Source organism: Heterodontus francisci, chromosome 47, assembly GCF_036365525.1.
Source record: "Heterodontus francisci isolate sHetFra1 chromosome 47, sHetFra1.hap1, whole genome shotgun sequence".
Lineage (NCBI taxonomy): Eukaryota > Metazoa > Chordata > Chondrichthyes > Heterodontiformes > Heterodontidae > Heterodontus > Heterodontus francisci.
Genome location: NC_090417.1, coordinates 3,011,932 through 3,028,683, shown reverse-complemented (window position 1 = coordinate 3,028,683; position 16,752 = coordinate 3,011,932). Strand labels below are relative to the sequence as shown.

Genomic DNA, 16,752 nt, shown 5'->3' with positions numbered 1-16,752 from the left:
TTTGTTTTACCGGCCCCGGGGTTTCCGGTGAAGCAGCGCAAAGGGGCGGGGCTGCGGCCTGTTCGTTGTTTCCAATCCCGCCTCCGCTGACCGGGAAGCGAGAACCGGATCGGCGGTGCTGGACGGGTGAGTGAGGGAGCGCGGCCTCCCGGGGGTTATTTTTATGTTCACCCCGCGGCTGAAGGCACTGATACCGGCTTGGAGGGGAGTTAGTCTTATCCACCGGGGGTCGGGTGGCGGGATAGGGATCGGAACCCGGCCCGGAACAGGCCCAGCCGGCGCCGCCTCCCTGATTCTCGCCGCGGACCGACCCCTTTCCCCCCCCACCACGTCACCCAGGCCCCTCCCCACAACCTGCCGGACCCCTCCCCCCCCCCCTCTTCTCAAGGCCCTCCTCCCCGTCCCAAGGTCCCTCCTTCCATAATTTGAGGGATTTGCCCTCCTGCCCCTCACTCCCCCTCCTGCCATTCAGTGATTTCCTGGGGCAGGCAGTCTCTTCGATCTGTCACTTGCTGCTCCCACCCTCATGTTTTGGGTGTGATCCTAACTAAGTTATGATCACTCTTTCTCCAGGGCTTTCCTATCAGCAGGCATTTTACTTACCTGCAACCAGGCCCCTTGTTGGACATGCTGCACGTGGCTTAACATTGCTGGGTGCAGTCTAAGAATCCCTCTCCCTTTAATCTATCATTAAGGATACAGTGGCTGAACACTTGGAGAAATTCAAGCAGATTAGAGGCAGCCAGCATGGTAATCGTAGACAAAGGAAATGCAGCGGATGTCATGTATTTGGATTTTCAAAAAGCCTTTGATAAGGTACCACACAATAGGCTCATGACAAAAGCTATTGCGCGTGGAGTCAGGATCAATAGCCAAATGGATAGTAAATTGGGTACAGGAAAGGAGCAGGGGAGTGGGAACAACTGAGATCTTGAAGAGCGTTGGCAAGAAAGTGACAGGCTGAATGGCCTCCTTCCATGTTGTAACCATTCTATAACATAGAAAGCAGAAAGAAAGGGTAGTTATGAAGATTAGAGGAAGGTACAAAACAGTGTTCCACGAAGATCATGCTGGGGCCACTGTTCTCTAATGATTTGGACTTGGGAATAAGTAATTCAGTATCAAAATTTGCAGAGGATACCAAACTAGGGTCATAGCTAACACTGAGGAAGAATGCAACATAACATAAGACATTTAAAAACTTGCAGACTGGGGGCATTTGGTGGAAAAATAAGTTTTAACACAGATAAATGCGAGGTGATGCACTTTGGTTGGAAAAACAGCCATCACCTGCACCTTACACATTAAGAAGCTCAATGGGGTAGAAGAGCAAAGAGATCTAAGGAGACAGGTAACTAAATCATTAAAAGCAGCATCACAGGTCAGCAAAGCTGTTAAAAATGCAAACAAAATTCTAGGTATATAGAATGTCAATAATAGTCAAGTTATGCTAAACTTGTATAGGGCCCTGGTCAGGCTGCCTTGGAGTACTGTGCACAGATCTGGTCTCTGTATAATAAAGGAGATATAGAAGCACTAGACAAAGTGCAGAAAAAGATTTGAAAGGATAATACCAGAATGGAGAGATTACAGCTATCGAGAACTGGTAATGTAGAGAGAAACTTGTGATCTTCCAGAATTCCCTAGATTCTAGAATCGTCTCTGTGGATTGGAAGGTCACAAACGTAACTCCACTATCCGAGAAAGGAGGGATGGAGAAAACGGAATGAGAGGCCAGGTAGCCGAACATCAGGAGGGAGGGAAAATGCTATTATTAAGCATGTGGTATAAGGGCACATGGAAGATCATATGATTAGGCAGAATCAACATGGATTTTTGTTTGTATGACTTGCAGAAAATTAATGTGCAGCAAGCAATTAGGAAAGCAAATGTTAGGTTCACCTTTATTACAATGGGGTTGGAGAATAAAAATTAAAGTCTTATTGCAATTATATAGGGCATTATTGAGACCACACCTGGAGTACGGTGTTTTGGTTTCCTTACCTAAGGAAGGACAAGCTTCCTCGGGAGGGAGTGCAACAAAGGTTCACAAGACTGATTCCTGGAATGAAGGGATTATCCTGTGAGGAGATATTGTGTAGAACAGCTGAGCCTGGGATAAGGGGCCATTGAGAGTCCCAGGATCAGAAGCCCTGGCTAATTTCCCCAGGAATGGCAGACCAATCCCTCTGCCTCTAACATCAGTCAGTCAGAGAGTAGTAACACTGAGTGCCTTTCCTAGGTCATTGGACTGAGGTCTAATTGTGAACTAGTTGTCGTTGTGTTATGATGTGATGTGATGTGAAACTGAGCAATCCTTTCCCTTGGGTAGAGCGGGCTGCGTGCGATGCCGGAACACCATGATGTGAGCTTGTCTCCTGAGGATCGTGTGCGGGCTCTCACCAAGAAGGGAAGTTCTGTGGACGTAAATGATGATGTCCCTCCACGGAGGTACTTCCGTTCTGGAGTCGAAATGATACGAATGGCCTCAGTTTATGTGGATGAAGGCAACCTGGAAAGTGCATTCGTTCTCTACAACAAGTATATAACGTAAGTTCCCTGATATCACCAAACTGTGTGGCACTGCTCAGCCAAAGGCTTAAGCTTTGGAGGTGTCCGCCCTGGCTCGGTAGCGCATTCATCTCAGAAACAGAAGGTTGTGGATTCGATCCCACTCCTGAGACATGGGCACAAAATCCAGGCTAACACTTCCAGTGCAATACTGAAGGAGTGCTGTTGTGTCAGAGGGTTAGTAGTGAGGGTGTGCTGCTCTGTTGGCGGGACATTACTGAGGGAGTGCTGCTCTGTTGGAGGGACGGTACTGAGGGTGTGCTGCACTGTGGGAAGGTCGTTACTGTGGGTGTGCTGCTCTGTTGGAGGGGTCAGTACTGAGGGGGTGCTGCTCCATTGGAGGGTCAGTACTGAGGGAGTGCTGCTCTCATGGAGGGACAGTACTGAGGGAGTGCAGCACTGTTGGAGGGGCTGTACTGAAGGTGCTGCCCTCTCAGGGACAGTACTGAGTTATCAAATGCACTGTAGCAATACATTTTTATACAGGATGGGATGAAAGTTACTTTTAAACTGTTGAAATATAATTTGGCTTTTTATTTGTTCATGCAATGTGGACATCGCTGGCAAAGCCAGATTTATGGCCCATTCTTAATAGTCCTCGAGATGGTGGTGGTGAGCCATCTTCTTGAACCACTGCAATCCGTGTGGGGTAGGTACACCCACGTTGCTGTTAGGGAGGGAGTTCCAGGATTTTGACCCAGTGACAGTGATATAGTTCCAAGTCAGGATGGTGTGTGACTTGGAGAGGAACCTGCAGGTCCTGGTGTTCCCAAATGTCTGCTGCCCTTGTTCTTCTAAGTGGTAGTGGTGGCGGATTTAGAGGGTACTGTTGATGGAGTCTTGGCAAATTGCTGCAGTGCATCTTGTAGATGGTACACACTGCTGCCACTGCGTCGGTGGTGGAAGGAGTGAATGTTGAAGGTGGTGGATGGGGTGCCAAACAAGCGGGCTGCTTTGTCCTGGATGGTGTTGAGCTTCCTGAGTGTTGTTGGAGCTGCACTCATCCAGGCAAGTGGAGAGTATTCCATCACACTCCTGACTTGTACCTTGTAGATGGTGGACAGGCTTTGGGGAGTCAGGAGGTGAGTTACTCACTGCAGAATTCCAAGCCTCTGACCTGCAGATACCCACAGTATTTATGTGGCTGGTGTATCTAAGTTTCTGGTCCATGGTAACCCCACAGAATGTGAAGGGGGGGGATTCAGTATTAGTAATGCTTTTGAATATCAAGAGGAGGTGATTATACTCTCACTGGCACTTGTATGGCATGAATGTTATTTGCCACTTAACAGCCCAAGCCTTAACATTGTCCTGGTCTTGCTGCAGTATGTACCATCTACAAAAAATAGAGTGTTGGGAGCAAATGAGGGACGGGAGTCGGAGGAATGCAGAGGCTGGGGGTGAGATGGAGCTTGCGATCTGGTGTTGTGTAGTCAAATATCATGTGGTCAGAACAGCATTTGATCAAACCTCCAGGAATGCCTCCAACCAGTTTTGGTCACGAGGCATTATGCTCCACCAGTATGTTAGGTACTAATAAGCTGCTAACAGCCCTCTAAGCACCCCTCCCCCACCACCAACCTTTCAAACAGCCTCTGCAGCACAGGGAGGAGGGACTTCTGCACAGGGGCCTGCATGCAGATCATTAATCTACGCACTGCTCCTCAATTTGACGGGGATCTCCCAGACGCCTACAGCAGCCACCCTATCCTGTGCAGGCTGCTAACGTAGGAGTTCCCAGGATCAGGGCACGTGACGGCAATGGACTGGGAAACCCAAAGAACGGAAAGGCAATGACAGCCTTCTGGCTGGGCTCCAGAATTCAGCACGATCCCAGGTGAGGGTAACAAATGAAGGAACGCTGCAGGAAATACAACCAATCCCAGGATATTTGGCTTACCCGGTTTCGTGTACATACAATGACCATTTTGCAAATATGGATGCCAGATGCAAGCCCCTTAGGTGTTAGTGGTGTGACCAGAGGTTTCACTGTCCCTTGGCAGTTTTAATGAAACTGTATCTGCTTTGTGTCCAAGATCTGCTTCTACTATTGGTGCACTTGCCATGTGTGTCCTGGGCAGTGTGTCATTATTGTTTTCTGCTTATTGCCCAGGTTGTTCTTGGAAAAGCTGCCTAAGCATCGGGATTATAAAACCAGCGTAATACCGGAGAAGAAGGAGACAATAAAAGTAAGAAAGAAGTTCTTCATTTAGCGTTTCATTGCAGCCAGAGACAGGCTGCACAGCTTGGAATGTGCTCGCAGTGTCCGATCTGGCTGACTCCCAGTAGGGTAGGATATGTCTAATTTCTCTGAATAGAGCCAGTGGCTCCTGCAGTCCGGATGAGATATCAGTGCCTCTGGCAGTGTGGGATTTGTTCCATTCACATTGTCGGGACGTTTGATAAGCAGAAAGCATTACCAGCCTGGATCTGAGCCCTGAGGCCCTCATGGCTGGAAAGGACTGTCCAGCAGCAGAGAGGACTCTGTGTGCTAAGTATGAGCTGGGTCTCGGCATGTCCAGAGACAGCAGTTAGACATTAGCCAACTTTCTCTTTCTGCTGCCAGACCTGCTGAGTATTTCCAGCGGTTCTCCTTGTCCGTGCTGTGACACCAATGTGTGATGCTGCCTGGACCAGCATGTTCTGTGCAGCAACTTGGACATATACCTACACAATGTGGGGAAAGCATTTTCTACCTCACTAAGTGGGAATAGTTACAAATTCCCACTTTGAAATCGCACTTGCAGGAATTGGGAATAATACAGTCGGTCAGTGTGTGGTTGAGGTTTTTTTTTTCTCAGCCCATTGTACTCAAAAATAATGGGGCTCTTGTTGAAAGCAGCAATGAGGAGCAGGCAGGGGACGGACAATGTGCATTTTGTGTTGTGACTGGAATACAATGTCCTCACTGTGCTGGTAACTGCCAGGGCACTATGATTCTTCATTGGGACATTACTGATTCTTCGATCAGGCTTCACTACAGTGCTGTGCACAGTTCAATAGCCTGCTGATATTCACTGTCTGGAACATGCATGAAGAATGGTGTTGTAGGTGAGATTGTGTAGCCCACTCCGTGTGACCAAATCCCAAGAGTTGGTAACTGTGGGAGGTGCGGGAGAAGGAAAAGGAGGAATTAAAGAATGCTGACTGGTTAATGCTGACTCAATCTATAGGTTAACCCACTGGGTATGGGTGATGATCCCAAGCTGTCCTATTAGTGCTGCTGAAGGAGAGGGGGAATTGGAGGAAACAGAATTGGCACATGGACAGGAAGTAAGGCAAGTGTGGTTGTCGAGTTTTCTCAAAATTGATGGTTGCCATTTGCAAAAATAAAGTCTCCCTTTCAAGCCTTCAGGAAATTAGACCGAGAGAATATTTTTAAACCTGATGGAATAATTTGAAAATCCTTTAGTGCCTTACATGATGCACCATTTGATCAAGCAAACAAGACGTATCGTGCCATGTTTTTGAGTGCGGCAGTGCTGTAAAATGGATTTGAAGAGTCTGGATGTGCAGCTGTGAGTTCTGCTTTAATTTTAAAAACTGCTTGTTTGAGAGTCGCCCAGTCAGACAGTTCACCCTGATACTATACAACCTATACAACATCACTGTAGGAAAGGGGAAAGCAGCATGGATTCAATGTTGGATGGATCAGGGAATGATACAGTGGGGTGTGTCACTGTGTTTCAGCTGATGCAAGTGATGGCCAAAACCTGTCCTTCCTGTTGTCCCGATTATCCATTACTATTCCATCTGTACCATGTTATGTAACAAAAGTGTTCGTTTGTACTGTGTCTTTGTATCATAGGTGTTGAAAAGAGCACTGAGTGCATAGTCCGAAGTGTCACTGCAATGCTGCAAGTGAGGCTTTTGAAAGGGAAAAACTACATGATGTAATATACTGGACTCTTGCTTTTCTTTTCCTGTGTGTGATAGAAACTGAAAGAAATTGCATTTCCAAGGGCCGAGCAGCTGAAGGGGGAGCTTCTAAAGCGATACGGGATCGAGTATGCCGAGCATCAGCAGCTACAGGTAAACACAGCTCAGCACAAGCTATGCTGGACAGTCTGTGCCAGTCCTTGCTCTGGACCGCCTGCAGCCTTTCTTACAAGGGGCCAGGTTTCGACAGCAAGACGTTTGGTGTAGAGCAGCCCAGGCAAAATACTGTAACAGCCATGAAACACCAGATCAAAGGCAGACAATGCTGTTGCTGTCGAAAACCTGGACTAGAATTAGCTGACAAACCCGTGGTACTGTATCGCTGACGCCTTTCTTCCTCTTTACAGCGGAGGGAAGATGAAAAATGTGCACAGGAGCTGGCCCGGCAGCAAGAGCTGGAAGATGAAAAGCAGAGGGTGGCACGAATGCGACAGCAGCAAGCGGAGCAGGAGCAGCTCCACGCCTTCGAGGAGATGATAAGACGGAAAGAGCTGGAGAAGGAGCGGCTGAAAGTGCTGGAGGAATTCGCCAAACCAGAAAATTCCCCCATGCCTGAAGACTTCCCCCTCGTACCGGGCGTTCAGAGACCACCGAATAATCTTCCTCCGACATCACCCGCTGTGAGTCTCCCGAACACTGTACCACCTGTCGTCGATCGATCGAAGAAACCCACAGCTTTTGGAACCAACTGGAACAGTGAGGACTGATCCCTTGTATTTTAAAGAAAACACTTGCTGGTTCCGTTAATAACTATTAGGAAAGGTTGAATAGGCTGGGGGATTTATATTGTAGAAAAGAGAGGCGACCTGATAGATAGATGTTGAGAAAATGTCACTTTCAGGGGAGACCAGAACTAGTCATCAGTAAATCCAATCAGGAATTCTGGAGAAACATCTTTACTCAGAGAGTGGTGAGAATGATAACTCACTACCACAGGGAGCAGTTGAGATGAATAGCATAGATGCATTTGCAATAAGTTCGATTAAGTACATGACGGAAAAAGAAATAGAAGGATATGAGATATGAAGTGGGGTTGGAGGAGGCACATGTAGATCATAAACACCAGCATAGGCCTTTTGGGCGAAATGGCCTGTTTCTGTGCTGTAAAGTTTGTGTAATTCGAGTGACTTGAATTCATTGGACCTTGCACTTTGCAGAGTTGATGTTCGGAGTGAAAACTACTGAGTTTTATTTAGCGTATTCCTTTCTCTTCAGTGGTGGGGGAGCATGGAACCAGGTCGAAAACCAATGGCAGCACTTACTTTAGTTCGAGTTACAGTGACGGGGAGGATCGTTATTCTGTTCTGATTAAAAATTGAAAATGTTACCCGAGTATAAAAAGGTTTGCCTGCTCAGGACAGATTAGCTGTGCAGTACGCCATGAGGTCGAGCCGTAAAGTGAATGTGGGCGGTCACTCCCTTTGCTTCCACTTCAATGGGTCGTCGCACCCCGCAGACGGCCCTCGCCCTGACTGAAAATGGCATGTGCAACTCATTCTCCCAGAAGGGAACTGGACTGTGTGGAACTGTCTGTATTCACACAGATCAAACAGTCCTCGTTTTGATTTCTGATCTCCAGGAGTTGGCTTATCTGGGGCTAGACTGGCAACAGAGGATCAATTATAACTGACCTCAGCATCCTGGCATTGGAGATGTGGTAGGGGGTGAAACAGAGACGGCACCAAGGTTCCTGCTCCCTGTTATCAATGAAACCCCGCTGGAGGGCGAGTGTGTGCATCCACATGCTGAGTGGCTGAGGACAAGGTCCAACATGGCTGTGATGCACCCCGTGGTCCAATATCCCGCCAATACACGGAGACTCAGGTCACACAGGAAGACCACAGGCTGACCATAACCCTATAACAGGCGAGAGGGAGGAAACTGAATGGACAACGATCGAACAGCTCGCACAAGAAAATGCAGTACTGGAAAAGGATAGTATTTGTTCACAGAGGAGATAACATTGGAACTTGTGTATTTTCTATTCCAGATTTTTCTGCAGACAGACTGCGGAATGTGGTGGTTCCCAAAGGCCTGTGTCAGCAGTTTCTCCAGCTCGCTGAGGCCAACACTGCCCGAGGGGTGGAGACCTGCGGCATTCTCTGTGGCAAACTGGTAAGGACTGTGTGTGAATTGCTAACTCTTCAGTTTTGTAACTGGAGGTGTCCCTGCTTCTCAGCCACGGGGTAGATTGTGCATGCTCTGGCAAAGCAGAGTAAGCACAGATAAATGAGTAATAAGAGGTGTGATAGGTGTTGGTAGTTTACTGGGCAGCAAACTTGTTGTCATCTGGTCTAATGTGATTGATTTGCCTTTCTGAGGTTAGAGATCGGTGGGTCTAAACTGGCTCCCTATCAATTGCTGTTCATTCATTAGTGATTGCAACAGCACTGAGTTGTTTAACACACGTACATGCCTTCTCTGAACTCCTATCAATATGGAGGAGGCATAGGAGCAGCCCCCTGGAGTCTTAACAACCCCACAGCATGGGGTATAATCTGTCCCTCATTGTCCATTCCAATGTATTTCTGAAGATTGGCAACTACACATTTCCACAAAGCCTCATCACCACCAACATGACACCCATCAGGAGTGTGATGGAATACTCTGCACTTGCCTGGATGGGTGCAGCTCCAGCAGCACTCAAAAAGCTCAACGCCATCCAGGACAAAGCAGCCCGCTTGACTGGCATCCCATCCACCACCTTCAACGTTCACTCCCTCCACCACTGAGGCACAGCGACAGCAGTGTGTACCATCTACAAGATGCACTGCAGCAATGCACCAAGGCTCCATCAACAGCACCTCCCAAACTTCAGCCTCTACCACCTAGAAGGACAAAGGGCTGGAGGCACACTGGAACACCACCACCTGCAAGTTCTCCTCCAAATCACACACCATCCTAACTTTGAGATACATCACCGTTCTTTCATCATTGTTGGGTTAAAATTGTGGAACTCCCTACCGAACAGCATACAGACTGCAGCGATTCAGAAGACAGCTCAGCACCATCTTCTCTAGGGGCAACTGGGGATGGACAGTAAATGCTGGCCTTGCCAGCAATACCGGCATCCTGAGAATGAATTTAAAAAAGCACCTTGCCTGTATATTGCTGTGCCTTGGTGCCACTCTGCACTGTAATTGTACCATTACCTCAGACATCTGGCTGGATTTGTAGCAGGACTGGTGCTGTATTCTGATCTGTTCATTTTTCTTGCAGATGCAGAATATGTTTACCATAACCCATGTAATCGTGCCTAAACAGAGTTCGGGTCCTGATTACTGTAACACAGAGAATGAAGAGGAACTCTTCTTTATTCAGGATCGAGAGGACCTAATAACCTTGGGCTGGATCCATGTGAGTCGTGTTCTTGTGTGCCTGTAACTCTCTGTGGCTATATATCCTGGGTATTGTCCCTGCTCCTTGCTGAGTCACTAAGTCAGAGGCAGTCTGATAGTACTGATGTTAGGGCTGTACTGTGTAACCTTACAGGGAGTGAATTGAGTCCTGATCATCACCCAGTGCACCTCCATAGAAATGGACAGGACTGGGCTTTGTAATGACATGTCCTACTGTTAAGTGTGCTGTCAGTGCTGACTGTCGAGACTCATGCATGGAGAATGACCAATCGGGTTGAGGTATCGGTGTGGGGGGGGGTGGGGGGGGAGGAGGGGGAGATCTGTGGGTTAATCGGGTCAGTGTCTTCAGAAAGAAAGGGGAAATTGTCTTCCTTTTTGGGGGTTTTATTTTTTTCATGTTCGCCAGACTGCGAGCACAAAAGCGATCTGTTGTCGGTCACTGGAGAGCGTATCAGGGTCAGCCTGGGGTTGTCCCCTCGCAACTTCTCATCCTTCATAGCAGCCAAGCCAAGCCTGTGGGAGGGGTTTGTGTTGGGATGTGGTAGCCCTAGTCTGTTGCTCTCCCATGTCATGCAGGTACCTTGGCTGTGCTTGTGCTGTCACTCTCCACACGCTGTCTCCTGTATCAGTGCTGCTGTGGTCAGGAAATGTCTGGAGTAATGTGATTAAATCCACCTCCTCCTCCTGCAGCTCGATTCTCCACTCCCAGGTACCGATTATGTTTTTACTCTGTGGATTGTGTGTCACTCTGAGTGATCTTTTTGGTGTGCGTTTCCAGACCCACCCAACCCAGACTGCATTCCTGTCCAGTGTGGACCTCCACACCCACAGCTCATACCAGATAATGCTTCCAGAGGCCATAGCTATCGTTTGCTCACCCAAGTACCAAGAGTGAGTATGTGATGGTATTAATGTGTGCTCTGTTTCACTCGATTAAAAGAATGCAAGTCTTCAGACAACATTTAAATGGTTAACTTGTGAGGACAGGCTGTATCGACAGGGCTTGTATTCCCTCGAGTATAGAAGATCAAGGTGTTATGTAATTGAGGTGTTTAAGATGATTAAAGGATTTGGTAGAGAGAGAGAACTATTTCCTCTGAGAGTCCAGAGGCAGCGTAATCCCAAAATTAGAGCCAGGCGGTTCAGAAGTGAAATCAGGAAGCACTTCTACACACATGGGGTAGTAGAAATCTGGAACGCTCTCCCCAAAAGCTGTTGAGGCTGGGGGTCAATTGGAGCTTGATAGATTTTCATTGGGTAAAGAGTATCAAGGGTAAGCAAAGGTAAGTGGACATATGATACAGATCAGCCATAATTGAATGACATAATAGGCTTGATGGGCTGAATGGCCTCCTCCTGTCGCTAAAAGGCTCAAATAAGCTTTCCTTATTTTGAAGGCCTAACTTGAGGCTGCAGGACAGGCAGAAGGAACAAGTGGTGGATTGTCAGAAGGGGAGGGGAGGCTCCAACAACAGTGCAGAACCGAGAGAAGCAAGCATTTATTTTCGTGAATACTGCAATTTATATTTGCATCCACTTTATCACTAATGGAAGAGTGAGAAATGCAACTATTTGGGGGGAGGGTTAGGATGAGGGTTCGGAAGGGCAGATGGTCTGGGGGGAGAGGAGGGTGCTTGAAAATTTGGGGGCTCCTGTCAGCTCCTTGTCACTAAAAACAAAGTCTTGGATTGTATAGTTTCCTGACTGTTGTTTCAAGTGTTGCTTATAGTGAATTACTGTAAAGGGCTGTTGCCAATGTGAGCAAATGTGGCATCAATATTGCTCACAATACAATGCACAAACAGCAGTGAGATAAAGGACCAACTAATCTGTATCGAGGGTTAAATGTTGCCCAGTACACTATGAAAGACAGGAGGGAAACTATATGGATAGTTCTAGCCGCTAAAGAGAAAGATCGATCATTATCCTAAGCAATTTACTGAAAATCTATCCAGATATCAATGTGAGTAAAAGCACGTTCAAAGGCAGAGCAAGCTGGACTCACCTGTAGGAGTGATCTAATGTGGCATAAGAGTGGACCTAACTCTTTCAAAGGCTTGGAAAGTAAGGGCATCACAGTCAGGGTCTGAATTCTGCACCAATCCCATGATCCTATGTCACTTGATATCCATACTTTTATTAGCTTGTTGTGGAATAGGAAGAGTGGAGATTTAACCCTTGGGAGCTGGCCGGAACTCGGGAAGTAGAAGTGAGTTATCAAGTGTGGCGTGCCTGCGTGTTTATGCCACAGTGATTAGGAGCGAACTTGTGGAAGTAGCTGGACCTTCAGACAGGTTGAGACACTTGGCCAGAAAGAACTCGGGTTACCAGCAACATTGGAACAGAAACATTTATTCTGTCTGGTCCAATACAACAGGTAATACAGTTCTCTCATCAGGCACTGGAGAAGGCTCTGGTGGTTAGGTACTGTTTGATTTGCTGCACAGCCTGTTGTGTACAGTGTAGAAGAAAGACTTGCATTTATATAAGCACCTTTCATGACCACCGGACATCCAAAAGCTCTTTACAGCCAATGAGGTACTTTTGAAGTGTAGTCATTGTTGTAATGTAGGAAACGCGGCAGACAATTTGCGCACAGCAAGTTCCCACAAACCGGTGTGATAATGACCAGATCATCTTGTTTCTTTGTGATGTTGATTGAAGGATAAATATTGGCCAGAGCAGCAGGGATAGTTCCTCTGCTCTTCGAAGTAGCACCATGGGATCATTTACGTCCACATGAGAGACCGTACAGAATCTCATCAGAAAGATGACAGTGGAGCACTCCCTCAGTACTGTACTGGAGTGTCAGCTTAAATGTTTGTGCTCAAGACCTAAAGTGGAACCCACAACCTTCTGACACAGAGCCAAGCACATCACTATCATGAGTAAATGCAGTTGGGTCCCCATGAAACTCAATTTTCTGAACTGTTTTGAAGCTGTGATCTTGCAATTTCTAATGACATTGCGGACTGTTCGGGCATCAATATCTGCTGTGTCATCTGAGAACCCGAGGAAAAGGGCTAAAGGCAATCGTTCAAGCCGTTAACAAGGTTAGCAAGTGTAGGATAAAGGAAAAGGTGAATGAAGCAGTGACATAGTGAGACTTTGTTTGTTTAATCTGCCTGACCTGCTGCTGCACTGGTTGTTTGAATGTTAACTCGGGTTGTTGCTGTAGTCATGTTTATCTAACTCTTTCTGTGTGGACCACATGAGGTAGAGAATTTTCATGCAACACCACAGAGGTTTGAAATACTGGAAGGATTGCTGCTAGTTTTGTGTGTTTGATGTTTCCCACCCTGTGCTCTGACTGATTTCTCTGTTTGTTTAGGTCAGGCTTTTTCAGACTGACAGACCACGGGATGGATGAGATTTCTTTCTGTAAGCAGAAAGGCTTTCATCCACATCCCAAGGATCCACCTCTGTTTAATGTAAGTAGCATTTCCTGCATGCAGCATTCTGAATGGAAACAAAATCTATTTTGCAACAGAAAACTTGTGATTATCCAAGGCAGTAATTAACTATTGTTTGAGGTTCTTTGTTTCTTGTCCTCGATGCATATCTCAGCCCCATGCGTTTCTGGCAAACCGTGTATTAAACCTGAATATACGATAATGTTGCAGCAGATGGTCTCCTAGTTCTACGTCATTGAACCAAGGCCACTGCACCCATTCACTCTTCCCAGCTAAAGGTTCTTTGCTGCTTGCATTGGACCTGATTTGATCAACATTAGAGACTGACTCCATCATGTGTACAGGAGTGGGTTAGATTATTCGACAGAGTAATGAACACTTACCCAGTTCAGCTCTTGTGTGAGCTTTCCTGGGAGCCTAAGTGAAGCGAGGCGTCGGGCAAAGTCAGCCAGGAATGATTTTATGTTACACTTTTAATAAAGGCAGAGATCTGCTCTGGTTGTTTGGGAACGTTAGCCCGTGCTCCTGGGACCATAAGGAAAGCAGGCAAGAGAACTAAGCGCCTAGATAGTTGGGCCAGAGTTTCTGCATCGATATTTGACAAAGGCTTTTAATCCCGTCTGAAAGAGGTGCGTTCACAGCGTTCTCAATTGCAGCGTGGGAATGAGTGTTGTTCAACCATGAAGCCGCAACTCAAACCTGCTTTGAGTTTACGAAATTCACTTGTAAGGATTGGCCACTTAATGTTTCCCACATTGCTCAGACCAAGCTAGGCATGCACAGTAAGTCTCCCCAAGTCCCCCAGTGAGCCTTTGAGAACCCCTTGCCCCACATTGGCCTGTGTGGTGCCAAGGACTCCTGACTTGTCTTAAATCAGATTCACCAGTGTCAGCTGACTGCTGCCCTCAGTGCTCAGAGAGTATGAACTCTGGTCACAGGCTGGAATTTGCCTCAGTTTGTGACCTCTCAGCAGGCGCGATGACTTCTTATTACTGACCACTCTCTGGCAATGTCCTAACAAGTTGCATTTTAGTAGCCACTTTATTAATGTGTCTCCATCTGCTTTTTTCAGGCATGCTCACATGTTTCTGTAACAGAGACAAACGTTACAGTGCTGGACCTTCGGTGATTGGTGCCTTTGTCGTCTGACCATCTTTGGTTTCCATAGAAACCACTAACCATGATGTCACTGTCTTCAGTACCAGAGGCAGAGGACTCTGCAACTCTAATCCTTCTGAACTTATGACACTTTCTTTGATTGAGGTGTTTTTAATTTGATTGTAATTATTCTAAAATACTACTTAATATGTTGCCAGTTCCAAACTCTATCCTGTACAGAAAGCGGGAGCTCCATTATTTAAAAGCCCGCACTGCTGCACTTAAACCAATGAAACGTGAGAGATGAAGTAAGATGCTTGTCGATTGTTTTTTTTTTGTTAGATCTGACTGCACTTTGGCCTTTGTTAACCTTATTTGGCCTAATTATTGTTGCTTTGCACATCAATAAACCATGTTTGGCCATTTGGTTTTTGATTTTGTCATTTCCTCCCCAGGCCCCTCAGTTTTGCTCAGATGCCTTCTGGATTAGCCTGTGGTCTGTGCCGTGCAGGTATTTTGAAGTTCTGCTTAATCTAAGTGAATGTTGTTCAGAAGTGTTGAGAGACCACATGCCACAATAAGACCTTTATCGAATCCTGAGGAAATGCAGTAGCAGGTTGGTCAGATGAGTCCTTGTCTTTTGCAGCCCATGAAGCTTGCTTTGGTGTATCACTTGAAGAAAATGTGTGTAAAATGGCAGTGAGAAATGTTCTCCAGTTAGCAACAGGAGAGGCCATTCAGCCCCTTGAGACTGTTCAGCCATTCAGTTAGACTTTATCTTCACTCCATTTGCCTGCCTTTGTTCCATCAAGCTTAATACCCTTACCCAACAAAAATCTATCACTAAGTTTTGAAATTTTCAGTTGACCCCACACAGCCTCAACAAGAACTTTTTTACCCAGAGGGTGGTGAAAGTCTGGAATGCACTGCCTGGGAGGGTGGTAGAGAGTTGCAGATTTCCACTACCCTTTGTATGAAGATGTTTTTCCTGATGAAAGCGGATTACTTCACAGAATCACAGAATAATACAGTGCAGAAGAGGCCCTTCGGCCCATCGAGTCTGCACCGATGCATTAAAACACCTGACCTGTCTACCTAATCCCATTTGCCAGCACTTGGCCCATTGTCTCGAATGTTATGACGTACCAAGTGCTCATCCAGGTACTTTTTAAAGGATGTGAGGCAACCCGCCTCTACCACTCTCCCAGGCAGGGCATTCCAGACTTTCACCACCCTCTGGGTAAAAAAGTTCTTCCTCAAATCCCCCTTAAACCTCCTGCCCCTCACCTTAAACTTGAGTCCCCTAGTAACTGACCCTTCAACTAAGGGGAACAGCTGCTCCCTATCCACCATGTCCATGCCCCTCATAATCTTGTACACCTCAATCAGGTCACCCCTCAGCCTTCTCTGCTCCAGCGAAAACAACCCAAGCCTATCCAACTTCTCTTCATAGCTTAAATGTTCCATCCCAGGCAACATCCTGGTGAATCGCCTCTGCACCCCCTCCAGTGCAATCACATCCTTCCTATAATGTGGCGACCAGAATTGCACACAGTACTCCAGCTGTGGCCTTACCAAAGTTCTATATAACTCCAACATGACCTCCCTGCTTTTGTAATCTATGCCTCGATTGATAAAGGTAAGTGTCCCATATGCCTTTTTCACCACCCTATTAACCTGCCCTTCTGCCTTCAGAGATCTATGGACAAACACGCCAAGGTCCTTTTGTTCCTCGGAACTTCCCAGTGTCAGGCCATTCATTGAATACTTCCGTGTCACATTACTCCTTCCAAAGTGTATCACCTCACACTTTTCAGCGTTAAATTCCATCTGCCACTTTTCTGCCCATTTGACCATCCCGTCTATATCTTCCTGTAACCTAAGACACTCCACCTCACTGTTAACCACTCGGCCAATCTTTGTGTCATCCGCGAACTTACTGATCCTACCCCCCACATAGTCATCTATGTCGTTTATATAAATGACAAACAATAGGGGACCCAGCACAGATCCCTGTGGTACGCCACTAGACACTGGCTTCCAGTCACTAAAACAGCTGTCTGTCATCACTCTCTGTCTCCTACAGCTAAGACAATTTTGAATCCACCTTATCAAGTTACCTTGTATCCCATGTGCATTTGCTTTCTTGAGAAGTCTCCCATGTGGGACCTTGTCAAAGGCTTTGCTGAAATCCATGTAAACTACATCAACTGCACTACCCTCATCTACACACCTGGTCACATGCTCAAAAAATTCAATCAAATTTGTTAGGCATGACCTCCCTCTGACAAAGCCATGCTGACTATTCCTAATCAAATTTTGCCTCTCCAAGTGGAGATAGATTCTCTCTTTCAGAATTTTCTCCAATAGTT

The 16,752-nt window shown here is 46.7% G+C and overlaps 1 protein-coding gene across 3 annotated transcripts; it reads left to right on the top strand.

Moving 5' to 3' along the window:
• Positions 1-18: 18 nt before the first annotated feature.
• On the top strand, positions 19-14,807 carry LOC137357259 (STAM-binding protein-like). 3 transcript variants are annotated; one of them, XM_068023468.1, is made up of 10 exons: positions 19-126; positions 2,333-2,550; positions 4,685-4,760; positions 6,508-6,603; positions 6,858-7,206; positions 8,501-8,625; positions 9,730-9,867; positions 10,648-10,760; positions 13,201-13,300; positions 14,355-14,807. In XM_068023468.1, exons 2-10 carry the CDS (start codon positions 2,348-2,350, stop codon positions 14,409-14,411), a joined length of 1,257 nt encoding a protein of 418 aa, XP_067879569.1. In that variant the 5' UTR covers positions 19-126; positions 2,333-2,347; the 3' UTR covers positions 14,412-14,807. The 3 variants fall into 3 exon arrangements, 2 of the variants coding, with proteins under 2 accessions (XP_067879569.1, XP_067879568.1); XM_068023467.1 differs by lacking the exon at positions 19-126 and adding an exon at positions 543-816; XR_010971159.1 differs by lacking the exons at positions 19-126; positions 10,648-10,760 and adding an exon at positions 535-816.
• Positions 14,808-16,752: the final 1,945 nt, after the last annotated feature.

What these genes read in the sequence shown, in the direction of transcription:
- LOC137357259 (XM_068023467.1), top strand. Translation starts at nt 748, where the DNA reads ATGGTAATCGTAGACAAAGGAAATGCAGCGGATGTCATGTATTTGGAT. An exon ending in TAACCTTGGGCTGGATCCAT is followed by an intron (nt 9,868 to 10,647) that starts GTGAGTCGTGTT and finishes GTGCGTTTCCAG; the next exon opens with ACCCACCCAACCCAGACTGC. An exon ending in AGGATCCACCTCTGTTTAAT is followed by an intron (nt 13,301 to 14,354) that starts GTAAGTAGCATT and finishes TGCTTTTTTCAG; the next exon opens with GCATGCTCACATGTTTCTGT.